At 43.8% G+C, this 11,940-nt stretch overlaps 1 protein-coding gene across 1 annotated transcript; it reads left to right on the plus strand.

Annotated features, from left to right (window-relative positions):
- The first annotated feature begins 6,497 nt into the window (after window positions 1–6,497).
- LOC120944377 (tripartite motif-containing protein 16-like) lies at window positions 6,498–7,856 on the plus strand. Its single transcript, XM_040358433.1, has one exon. It carries the CDS (start codon window positions 6,498–6,500, stop codon window positions 7,854–7,856), a length of 1,359 nt encoding a protein of 452 aa, XP_040214367.1.
- Window positions 7,857–11,940: the final 4,084 nt, after the last annotated feature.

Raw genomic sequence — 11,940 nt, forward strand, 5'->3', positions numbered from 1 at the left:
CTATCTCAAATGCATTTTTTCAAGAAAAAGTTGTCCCCCAGATGAAGACCATTATGCCTCGTACACACGATCGGAATTTCAGATGAAAAAAGTCAGACGGAATTTTTTCATCGGATATTCCGACCGTGTGTGCGCCCCATCGGACTTTTTTTCGTCTGAGTTTAGAAATAGAACATGTTTTATTTTTTTCCGATTGGAAAAAAATCCTATCGGAAAATTCCGATCGTCTGTGTGGAACTCCGACGAAGAAAAAAACCCACGCATGCTCAGAATCAAGTCGACGCATGCTCGGAAACATTGAACTTCATTTTTGCTCGGCTCGTCGTAGTGTTTTAGGTCACCGCGTTTTGGACGGTCGGAATTTGGTCTGACAGTGTGTATGCAAGACAGCTTGAACGGAATTCCGACGGAAAATCCCATCGGAAATTCTGATCGTGTGTACAGGGCAGGGATGGACTGGCCATTGGGACTACAGGGAGTTTACCGGTGGGCCGATGGCTCAGTGGGCCGGCTTCAGTGACAGCGGACCGCCGCCCTCCTCCGCTCCTCTGTCTCTCCCTTCCCTCAGTGCTCACCTCCTCTCACACCCCGCAACGCTCACCTGGGGGGAACAGAGAAGCAGGGGGAGGACCAGAGGAGCAGGGGGCATGACAGAGGAACATGGGGGAGGGGACAGACAGCCGACTCAACAGCTATGGCCTGGGAGTTTCTCACTTCTGCCTAATCTTGTCCCATAAGGGGGGGCACCGAACTGATTCTTTGCCCCAGGTGAAATAATGTGAAGCTTCCCCACTGGTACTGCCTATAAAAGTACCAGTACCAGCCGTTCTACTATAATAAAGTAGAACGGCTAGTGGCTAGTGAAGGGGGAGAGGGGGGGCCTGGGTGGCGGGGGGGGGGGGCGGGAGTTGTCCGGCCGCCATGGGAGAGACCTGTCAAAGTGGGCCAGTCTGGATGAATACCAGGGCCAAATTTTTGTCCCAGTCCAGCCCTGGTACAGGGCATAACTCTTTATGCGTCGGGGTTTCTAGCATATGCATCATTGAAATGTAACGTCATTTGCTCACATTGCTAGATTTTGGATCTTGTGATTTTGGATATGTACTTTTACGCCTATATATCAGAGCTCATGTTTCAATGTTAATAAGTGTTTTTTACAATAAGATTTTTCTTAAATAAAGACCTTTTATATATATGTCTAACATTTTGTAATATTCTTGCTGCTTGAAAACCCAGTGGGGAATTCCTTTTCTCTATATATCTAGTTGGGGTGTGCAGCCACTCTCTCACATTAGAGCCATTTCCCATAACAGCGCTCTACAACTTACTTCTACATTCTTAAAAAAAAATCCTGAAGGTCAAGGACAACATGTTGATGACATTCTGTGCTCATGGCAGATATGCTACCCACTGTGAGTGACAGAAGAGTTATGCCTGCCATAAATCCTATGTAAAGGTTACAACACCTACAATGGTATGGAAGGAATATTAATAAGTAAATAATAGGTGGAGTAAAATGTGCAGATACTTTATGGCTTTTCGCCATGTCGCATATCTCAAAGATAATCACGTCTGCTGCTCAGGGTGTCAAGTTAAACTTTGGAGCCAAAGGGATAAAAGAATTTGGTAAAGAGCCAATGCAGTATCATGAAAGTTCATGAAAACTTTCCAAATGTTGTTGGTAGCTTTACATGGGATGGATTATTCTGTCAATCGCGTGTGTTGCAATTACAGTTGAACCTCGGATTACGAGCATAATCCGCTCCAGGAGAACGCTCGTAATCCAAAGTACTCGCATATCAAAGCAAATTTTTCCCATTGAAGTCAATGGAAACGAAAATAATTAGTTCCGCATTGACTTCAATGGGATGCAATACCAAATGCGGCCAGAGGTGGGGGGTGCCAGAGAGCACCGCAAAGGCCAGAGGACACTTCGGCTCGGCTCCTGCGCCCCCGTACCTCAGGCCAAATGAGGTACTGCAGGCCTATTTTAGGCTCTGCTCGGCTTCTGCGTCCCCTGTACCTCAGGCAAAATGAGGTACTGCAAGCCTATTTAGCTTGAATTCCGTTCGTCTTGCGAGTAAACACTCGCAAACCGAGTCAGAATTTAAAAAAAAAAAAAAAAAAAAGTTGCTTGCAAATCAAAACGCTCTCAAACCAAATTACTCTTAAACCGAGGTTCCACTGTAGTTATTTTTTAGGGTGGATGTTGGTAATGTTTGGTGATCAGTAGTAAAGGTTGCATCTTTTTGTGTATGGGTTTTAACCTTTTAAACCCACACTTATTTGACCACTTGCCTCCCAAGCCTATTCTGCCACTTCTCTTAATGACCAGGCCATTTTTTGTGATACGGCACTGCGTCACTTTATCTGACAATTCTGTGGTCATGCAATGCTGTACCCAAACAAAATTGACGTCCTTTTTTTCCCACAAATAGAGCTTTCTTTTGGTGGTATTTGATCACCTCTGCGGGTTTTTATTTTTTGCGCTATAAACAAAAAAAAATGACAATTTAAAAAATATATATTTTTTACTTTTTGCTATAAAACATATTCAAAATAATATCTTTATCAGTTTAGGCTAATATTTATTCTACATATTTTTGGTAAAAAAAAAAAATCACTACAAGCGCATATTGATTGGTTTGAACAAAAGTTATAGCATCTACAAAATATGGGATATTTATGGCATTTTTATTATAATTTTTTTTACTAGTAATGGCGGTGCTCAGCGATTTTTAGTGGGACTACGACATTGCGGTGGACAGTTTGGACACTTTGATACTTTTTTGGGACCAGTGACCAATATACAGCGACCAGTGCTATAAAAATGCAATGATTACTGCAGAAGTCAAAAATCTTTATTTATGACCCCTTAGACCCCAGATCTCTCCCCCTACCCCCAAAGCAGCAGATCGGACACAGATTGGTCTGATCGGCTGCTTTACTAGCTGCGAACTTGCCAGTAAACACAAAAGCGAAAGTAACAAAATACTCATCACTTCTGGTTTCTTAGACTATCAAAATGATCAGGGACAATTTTGTCTTTGATCATCTCTATGGTCAGGTGGTGGAACCACCGAAAGGCAGTGGAAGGAGCAAGGATTGCACTTACAAAGAAGAGCATCGCTGTCCAAAAAAAAGATACCAGGAAGATGCCAATAGCTGCCAGCCTCATCCTGGTATAACGTAAAGTGGAGTTCCACCCAAAAGTAGAACTTCAGCTCATTTGTCTCCTCCCCCCTCCGGTGCCACATTTGGCACCTTTCAGGGGGAAAGGGGAGCGGATACCTGTCCTTGACATTTACCCTGTCCCCACTTCCAGAAGACTGGGTCGCGGCAAATTATGTCAGCAGCTTGGCTCCCTTCCCCCACTGCTGGACCAGTAGGAGAGGACAGCGGTGCATCAGGCATGCGCAGTAGGGACCCAGCATGAAGCTGTAATGCTTCCCTGCCAGGTTCCCTTACCGGCAATGGCGGCTGCAGCAGCACCTGACAGCTGATGTAAACATTAGCTGCGGTGCCGATATCACTGGACTCCAGGACAGGTAAGTGTCCTATTATTAAAAGTCAGCAGCTGCAGTAAGTGTAGCTACAGGGTTTTAATTTTTGCAGGGGTGGACGGACCTCCACTTTAAGGGTGTACAGGGACATTCTTGGGTTGCAAGTGGTTAAATTAGTAGCTCAGTATATTTAAAAATGAAAAAAATAAACAGGTCTCATTGCAATTCACTAGGGGTGTCCCTTACAAAATGTACTGATGTCGGTTTTAGCACCAATCACTTTCTGGGTTGAATGATGAGCAGCGTCATTTAACCCGCTTCCTGTGAGCCCAGGCAGTCATGGACATGACCCCTGGCTGTGCGTCATCATGTTGGCCATGGTCAGTAGCTGCCTTTAACATATAAAAAGAAAAAAAGGGTACAACGACCTTGTGCATTACCAATGGTAAGGTTTTATTCATAAAAACAAAATATTTATATACAGATAGAATAACTACTCACAAACAAGCTTTAAAATATGGCTTAACAATCCTCCGACAGTAGCGAATGATGTCTCTAGATGCCTGCGGCTTGGACCAGATGACCAGGGCAACCAGACAGCATCAATCTATGCTTACGCATTGCAAGGGCGGACCCTCTTCCTCAAAAGCCACAGCAATAGTATCAAGACCTCCCCAATACCCTCTATAAATGCTCACAGTCACATGTCTAGGTAGACACCCACCAGCGGGCATGTACTGGCCATCGGGACTACTGGGAGTTTCCCGGTGGGCCGATGGCTCAGTGGGCCAGTTTTTATGCAGAGTTTTGCGGCAGCAAATAGTGGCAGGGATTCGGTGAAGGTGGCCAGCGAGGAGGGCAGTTTGATGTGAGAGCCCGAGAGAGAGAGAAGGGCTCTACTCCCTCCCTGACCACCAAAGAGGTAAATGAGCTGGCGTGGCCACCCCTACGCTCCCAGAACCTCAATTCCTCCACCTCCTCTCTGCTCCAAGAACAGTGCAGCCCGTGCCAGAGAGTAGGCTGACTGGGGGCTCAGAGGAAGAGGAAAGGCGAGAGTCAGAGGCTTCCAAGGAGAGCACCCCCGGATCAAGAGGGAGACTCAGCCCTGCCACTGCTGGCCATCAGGCACTCGGCATCCTACACATACCTGACTGCTGTGGGGGGGGGGAGCAGAGGAGGGACTACAGACAGTGCTATGTGGTCTGTCTCAGGCCTCCCCTCTTTCAGTTTCCCCACTGTCTCCCAGCCCGCAGTCCCATGTGTCTCCCAGCCCCCCCCCTTGTCTCCCAGCCCCCCCATGACCCTCAGACCCCTCTGTCTCTGATGAAGTCCAGGGCCACATTTTTGTCCCAGGCCAGCCCAGCCCACTGTGTCCGTCTGTCATGAGACACATTACATTATCTGTATATTTTATGAATAAAACCTTGCCATTGGTAATGCACAAAGTCGGTGCGCCCTTCTTTTCTTTTTATACTTTCTAGCCTAAAGAACACCCATTGTTCTGAAGAGGTCAGCAAGACTGTAGTCATCCCCTACTTCATTGGAAGGCTCTGGTTGTCCCACTTGGTGACTAGGCTCCCGAGCACAGGAGAAAGTTTGTGTTTCGGTAGCTGCCTTTCACAGGGGGCACATGTATTAATGGAGGAAATATTGTGTTTGGACCAGATTGGCTCAAACCAACTAGTTAAAAGGTAAATGAAACCTTGAGTTAGGCTTTAACCACTTAAGGACCAGCGCACAACTATATACATCCTCTTTTTGAAGAGGGATATCTCGGTAACGGCAGCAGCTGCTGCCACAACCAAGATATCCATCTCTTCAGGCGCCGGCCCTGTAAACGATAATGGTGGTCTCTGCAGCAGATTTGCCACAAGATCCCCGTTATCGGTGGCGGGAGAAGGGGCCCCCCTACTGCCGCTCTCCTCCGCCGCTTACCGGAGCCGTCGGTAGCGGCGAAGGCGATCGGGTCCTCTTCCTAGCTGGGTATGCAGACAAGTAAGGGAAAGATGGCCCCCACCCGTTTCCATACCATAGCAGGGCGGAAGCGACGTCAAAACATTACTTCCACCCATACGTCTTAAAAGGCACATTTTTTGTTATTTAAGGGTCCCTAAAGGAAAAAATATATTTTGCTGAAATAACTGATTCCTTTTAAAAAACAGTCAACTATTATGTCTCTATACTATAGAGACATAATAGTTAACTGATTCCTTTTAAAAATGATTAAAAAATAGATAAAAACCAATCATATAATGTACCTACAGTTTAGTTTCGTTTTTGCTGTTAATAGAGGGCAGTGAAGGTTTTGCAAAACGAAACTGGATTGGGGCTGAGGGGTTTTAGACACACAGTAATCACACCTCCTTGATTAGTCACCACAGTGAGAAATCTCCCAGTACTGTGGTGATCAGGAAACAGACAACCAGGAAGTGTCCAGAACAGAGAGGAATTACAGCAACATCAAAGCAAAAACGAGCAATGAGGACATGAAACCAGGACTGCAGTAAGGTAAAGGAAGCTATTTAGCTAAAAAAAAAAAATCTTCCTTTAGTGACCCTTTAAGTGGTTAAAGTGTATCTAAACATGGAAAAACTAAAATTCAGTGGAGGCATTAGTCTGTGTAGTAATATCACAATTTATAGCTTGCCTCACAGAAACAGGATCATTGCTTTTTTTTGCAAGAGAACAGTTCTGTTTGTTCAGTTATATTAAATGGACTCTGGTCATCATGTGACACTGTGGCTCTGAAATTTATTATGGTAAACAATAGCAGACTTGTTGCTATGATATCTATTTTATTGCATGCTTATTGAAAGGGCTGAACAGAATTTGCCTCCTGTACCAAGCTATAATACCAGTGTTTAACATTACAGCTTTAAGAGTTAGGTGTGACTCTTAAAAGCACAACATAAAGAGCACTGCGACTCAAAATTCATAGCTTAAGGCTAAACTTTTTGAAAGCCTTAGATCGGCCCTCAAAGATTTAAGAAGAATATGGAACGCAGAGATTCTGTCAAGCAGAAGGAGAAAGAGATTTTCTGCACTTATTGTGTCCAGACATCCGTGGCTGCCACTAAAACATGCATTCATTGTGAAGCCTCGATGTGCGAAGAACATCTCAAGACACACAGCAAGTCTCAGGAGCACATCATGGTGGAGCCCACCACTTCAATTAAGGACATGAAATGTTCCGTCCATGATAAGATCATCGAGTTCTGCTGCTCCAAGGATGGGGCTTGCATTTGCGTATCATGCTGCATCATTGGAGATCATCGAGGGCACAAAGTGGATCCCCTAAAGGACGCCTTCGAAAAGAGAAAGGCGAGTCTGAAGGACATCTTAGACAACTTGACTTTGGAGAGCGAGGAGAATGACAACAAGCTTGAGAAGCTGCTGGAGATACGTGAAAGTGTTCAAGAAGCCGCGTCTGGTATAAATGAAAGGGTGGCCGCTCTCTTTAGAGATATCAATGAACAACTCGAAGCTCTGCAGACAAGAGCCAACAGTGAGGTCTCCAGACAAGAGCAGCAGTCCACGTTCAGAGTGAACACCTTAATTCAGCAACATGAGAAAACAAAGGATGAGCTCAGCAAAAAAATACTCGGCATCAAGGAGCTACACAATGTGACTGACCCATTAACTGTGCTCAGGGGTACTCCTCATGAAGAAACCAAACGTAGGAACTCTCGGAAATCCAGCAACAGTGACTATGAAGCCAACATAGCTCCAAGCTTAGACGAGAGCCCAATTTCTCTTATACTGCACATGGGACTTCAAAGCTTTGCTGAAAGTGTTCTGGAGCTTAAAACCATACGCCAGTTTTCCAATCTGAAGAAGACTGACCTCTCCTTAGACATAGATACAGCTCACAACAAAATCATTCTTTCAGATGATCTTAAATCTGCTTCATACTCAGCCACCTCTCAGAAGTACACCGAGACCCCGGAGAGGTTTAAATCTTGCCAGGTTTTAAGCAACAATGTTTTTACATCAGGACAACATTACTGGGAGGTGGACGTAAGTGGGGCCACAAGATGGATTCTTGGTGTGGCTTGTAACAGCATCGAGAGGAAAATCCCTGGCAACGAGTCTTTTATTGGATACAACAATAAATCCTGGACCATATTTTATCAAAAGTTCCTTGGAGCATCCCACAACAACATCCAAACCACAATTTCTACTGACTCTATAGTGAAATCTGTTGGAATACACCTAGACTATGATGGTGGCTATATATCCTTTTATCAGGTGAACCCAACTAGACATCTGCATACCTATACTGCCGCCTTCACCATGCCCCTCCATGCCGCTTTCTACATATTTGAAAACTGCTCTCTCCGAATTATAGATTAAATGAAACGAAGCGGGGAGTACACGAAGGCTTTGTTTTATAAAGTACTACTCCATGGTTTTTCCCCCTTGGGGGAGTTGATTTACTAAAACTAGAGAGTGTGAAATCTGGTGTAGCTCTGCATAGAAATAAATCAGCTTCCAGGTTTTTTTTGTCAAAGCTTAAAGCGGAGGTTCACCCTTAAATAAATTTTCGAACATTACATTGTGCTCACTCTCGACATTGACAGTACGCTGATTTTCTTTTTTTTTTGCCGTTCATACCGTTGTATCGCTATTTTCCCCGCCGGCTTCCGGGTAGTGGCTCCCGCGGGAGTTCCTATGCACAGGCTAAGTGGTTGACGTGACGACAAAAGCTTCCCCCCGGCGCATAAGGCGCGTCACCAGTTGCCAAACGTCGGTGCGCATGAGGCCGTATAGCACCGACTCGCAGTTCGGCTTCTTTCGGCAACTCGTGACATGCATTATGCGCCGTGGGAAAGCTTTTGTCATCACGTCAATCACTTAGCCTGTGCATAGGAACGCCCACTCCCGAGGGAGCCACTACCCGGAAGCCGGCGGGGAAAATAGCGATACAACGGTATGTACGGCAAAAAAAAAAAGAAAATCAGCGTACTGTCAATGTCGAGAGTGAGCACAATGTAATGTTAGAAAATTGTTTTTAGGGTGAACCTCCGCTTTAATTGAACAAGCGGAAGATAGAAGCACCAGATTTTGCACTCCAGTTTTAGAAAATCAACCCCTAGGTCAGTGATGGAGAACCTTGACACCCCAGATGTTTTGGAACTACATTTCCCATGATGCTCAGATACACTGCAGAGTGGATGAGCATCATGGGAAATGTAGTTCCAAAACATCTGGGGTGCCAAGGTTCGCCATCACTGCCCTAGGTGATACATCTGTAAGTAGTTTTTAGTATGTGCCTTCCATATATCTGTTTGGACATTGGATGTATACCTTGAAAAATTATTCAAACTGATTGTAAGTAACCTCTAAAAACTCTGTGTATGTAGATTGATGTAGATAACTTTCTAAGGCAATGAGTAGCCTTTGAAAATTTAATTTTGCTATAAAGAATTCAAAAGCCTGCACAGGTACAATTGAACAATTTAATTGCATTATGACAGACATGGCATATCAGATGTTTCTAGACATAATTACTACCTGCAATATATAAAATTGTACGTGCTAGGAGAAAAAGCCTTAAAAAAATAAATTTGACAGTAATTTAGTCTGAGATTTGAAAATTGCAATCTCATGGCTTAATTAAATTCACCTCCCTGGAGGTATGATCATGTTAGATTTTTGTAATCTCAAAGCGGTACAATGTTTCGCATTAAAATTTGGCATTTTATATTGTAGGCCTGAAATTCTTAAGAAGAACTCGCTTAACCTCCCTGGCGGTATGATTATTTCAGATTTTAGGTGCTGAACGCGGTACCATTATTTTGCATGGAAATTTGGCGTTTTATATTGTAGGCCTGTAATTCTTAGGAATAACTCACTTAAATCTGTCCGAACAAGAGTCTAGCAGACATCTCGGGTATGAAAAAGTTTAAAAAACAAAATCATAAATTAATAAATTATAACAAATAAGAATATAGTTATAATAAAAATTATTTCAATAATGTAATCAACTCAAAATCACTGAAATTTGCTCAGTTGCAGAATTGTCGCTGTCAGTACTTTATTTTTTTGAGACAAATTTCCCCACAAATCACTATCGCTCAATTCTGCAAGTGATTCTAATTTATTATCGCTGTTTTCTAGCTGATCTAAAAATCACTTTTGACATAAAGGGACAGTTTTGGTTGCTATGGACAATCTACAGTTTGCAGGCAGAAAGAACAGTTTTTATTATACAAAAGTGCATGCAGAACACTGGACAGACCACTAGGGACAAGGGGGGTGTGTATTTTTTTTTACATACAGTATACTGTAATCTTACAGATTACAGTACTGTATGTAATGTGTTTGTTTACTTTTTTTGAATTTGGGGGCGATCTCCGCCCCTGTGCGTCGTAAGGTCGCAGGGAACGGAGATCGGCGGCACAGGGACACTGTGAATCGAGCGAGGAGACACCGCTCGCTCACAGAGCGGCAGCGTCGCAGGACCCAGGGACAAGTAAAATCTGCCTGTGGACACTGCGAGGCGATCCCGAGTCTGGCTCGGGGTTACCGCTTTTGGTACAGAAATCTTACCCTGAGTCACTCAGGAATACTGCCAGGGGGGGTTAAATCTGTCCAAAGGAGAGTCTAGTACAGTGATGGCAAACCTTGGCGCCCCAGATGTTTTGGAACTACATTTCCCATGATGCTCATGCACTCTGCAGTGTAGCTGAGCATCATGGGAAATGTAGTTCCAAAACATCTGGGGTGCCAAGGTTCGCCATCACTGGTCTAGTAGAACTCCCGGGGATTGATAAAGTTTGAAACACAAAATCATTAATTATAATATAACAAATAAAATAAAAATTATTCAATAATGTAATAAAAAAAAAAAAAACACTGAAATGTGCTCACTTTCAGTGTTTGATGATAAATTTCCACACAAATCGCTATCGCTCAATTCTGCAAGTGATTCTAATTTATTATCGCTGTTTTCTAGCTGCTCTAAAATCACTTTGATGTAAAGGGACAGTTTTTGGTTGCTATGGACAATCTCCAGTTTCCAGGCAGAAAGAGCATGCAAGACACTGGGCAAAGCATTAGGAACAAAGGGGTGTGTAATTATTTGATGCAGTATACTGTAATAGTGTTTTTAACTTGGCGCCGAACTCCGTCCCCTGCGCTACAAACGCTCGCAGGGAACGAAGCTCACCACTGTGAATCGAGCGAGACACGGCGGCTCGCAGTTCACAGCGGGGAGACATCGCAGGATCCTGGGGACAAGGTAAGTAACCTGTACATGGATCCTGCAACTCAATCCCGAGTGTGGCTCGGGGTTACCGCTTTTGGTATGAAAAATTCACCCCGAGACACTCGGGAATACTGCCAGGGAGGTTAAAACATGGGGGGGAACCCAGTACTGGCACCTCCAGCACTAAAATGTATGTAAGGTAAGGGGTGCTGGAATGTCTATTGTTGCCGTCTGATGGGGGATCTATTTTTGCTGGGGTGGTCAATTGTTTCTGGGGGAGGATCTATTGTTGCTGGAGTGATACTGTTGAGGAAGGGGTCTATTGAAGCTGCCTGCTGGCAGATCTATTGTTACTGGCATGGGTCTATTGTTGTTGTGGTGGGGGTGGCATTTTGTTGGCGCTCTATAGTTAATAGGGGGAGTTTATTGTTGCAGGGGGGGGGGGGGTCTATTTTACCACTTTCTTGCCATCATTAACACATTCCATACAGGATTACCTAACACCACAAAATGATACTTGGTTCTGGATTTGCTAAAAGGGATGGTACTGGAAGGTTGGTAGGGGGCAGGGACAAGGGGTGACTTAGAAGGGGGAGAGCACACACAAGCCATTTTAAATGCAATGTATAGCCATGTATTTGTAATTTTGATTAGATTAGGAAATTCTAATAATCCTCTACTATCCTTAAAAAATAAAAAGCGCTGTGTTTCCCTCATTACTGGCCTGTCGAAACTGTTGTCACCAGAACAGGTAAAGGGAAATCTCCTTAACAGAGCCCCAGAAAGCAATCAACCCCAATAGGGGTTCTAACACTCACTTTTTTTTTATACATACTGTATAACAAACACGTTTGGCTATTTACATTAAAGTCGAAGTTTAGTCTTTGTTCCGCAACAAACTAACAAGAATCTAATGTTATCAATGCTGTCAAATCATGTTTGCTAATAAATATAATTCTAGAGGTTCAATTGCCACTTTATCTTATTGTTCCATTTGTATTAGTTAAAGGATTATGGGTTAATCACTTGCCTAAACTGTCATGTAAACACATTCAAGGAAAGTGGAAAAAAAAAAAGTGTGAATGCGCTGCTTCTTCCCATAGGTTACTGCAAGCTGCACTATACTGAGCATGTTTGAGCTACAGCATAGCTCCCAACTGTCCCAGATTTTGAGGGACTATCCCTGATTTGGAACAATGTCCCTCATTTTGGTCTGATCTAAATAGA

The sequence above is a fragment of the Rana temporaria genome, chromosome 6 (genome assembly GCF_905171775.1).
Source record: "Rana temporaria chromosome 6, aRanTem1.1, whole genome shotgun sequence".
Lineage (NCBI taxonomy): Eukaryota > Metazoa > Chordata > Amphibia > Anura > Ranidae > Rana > Rana temporaria.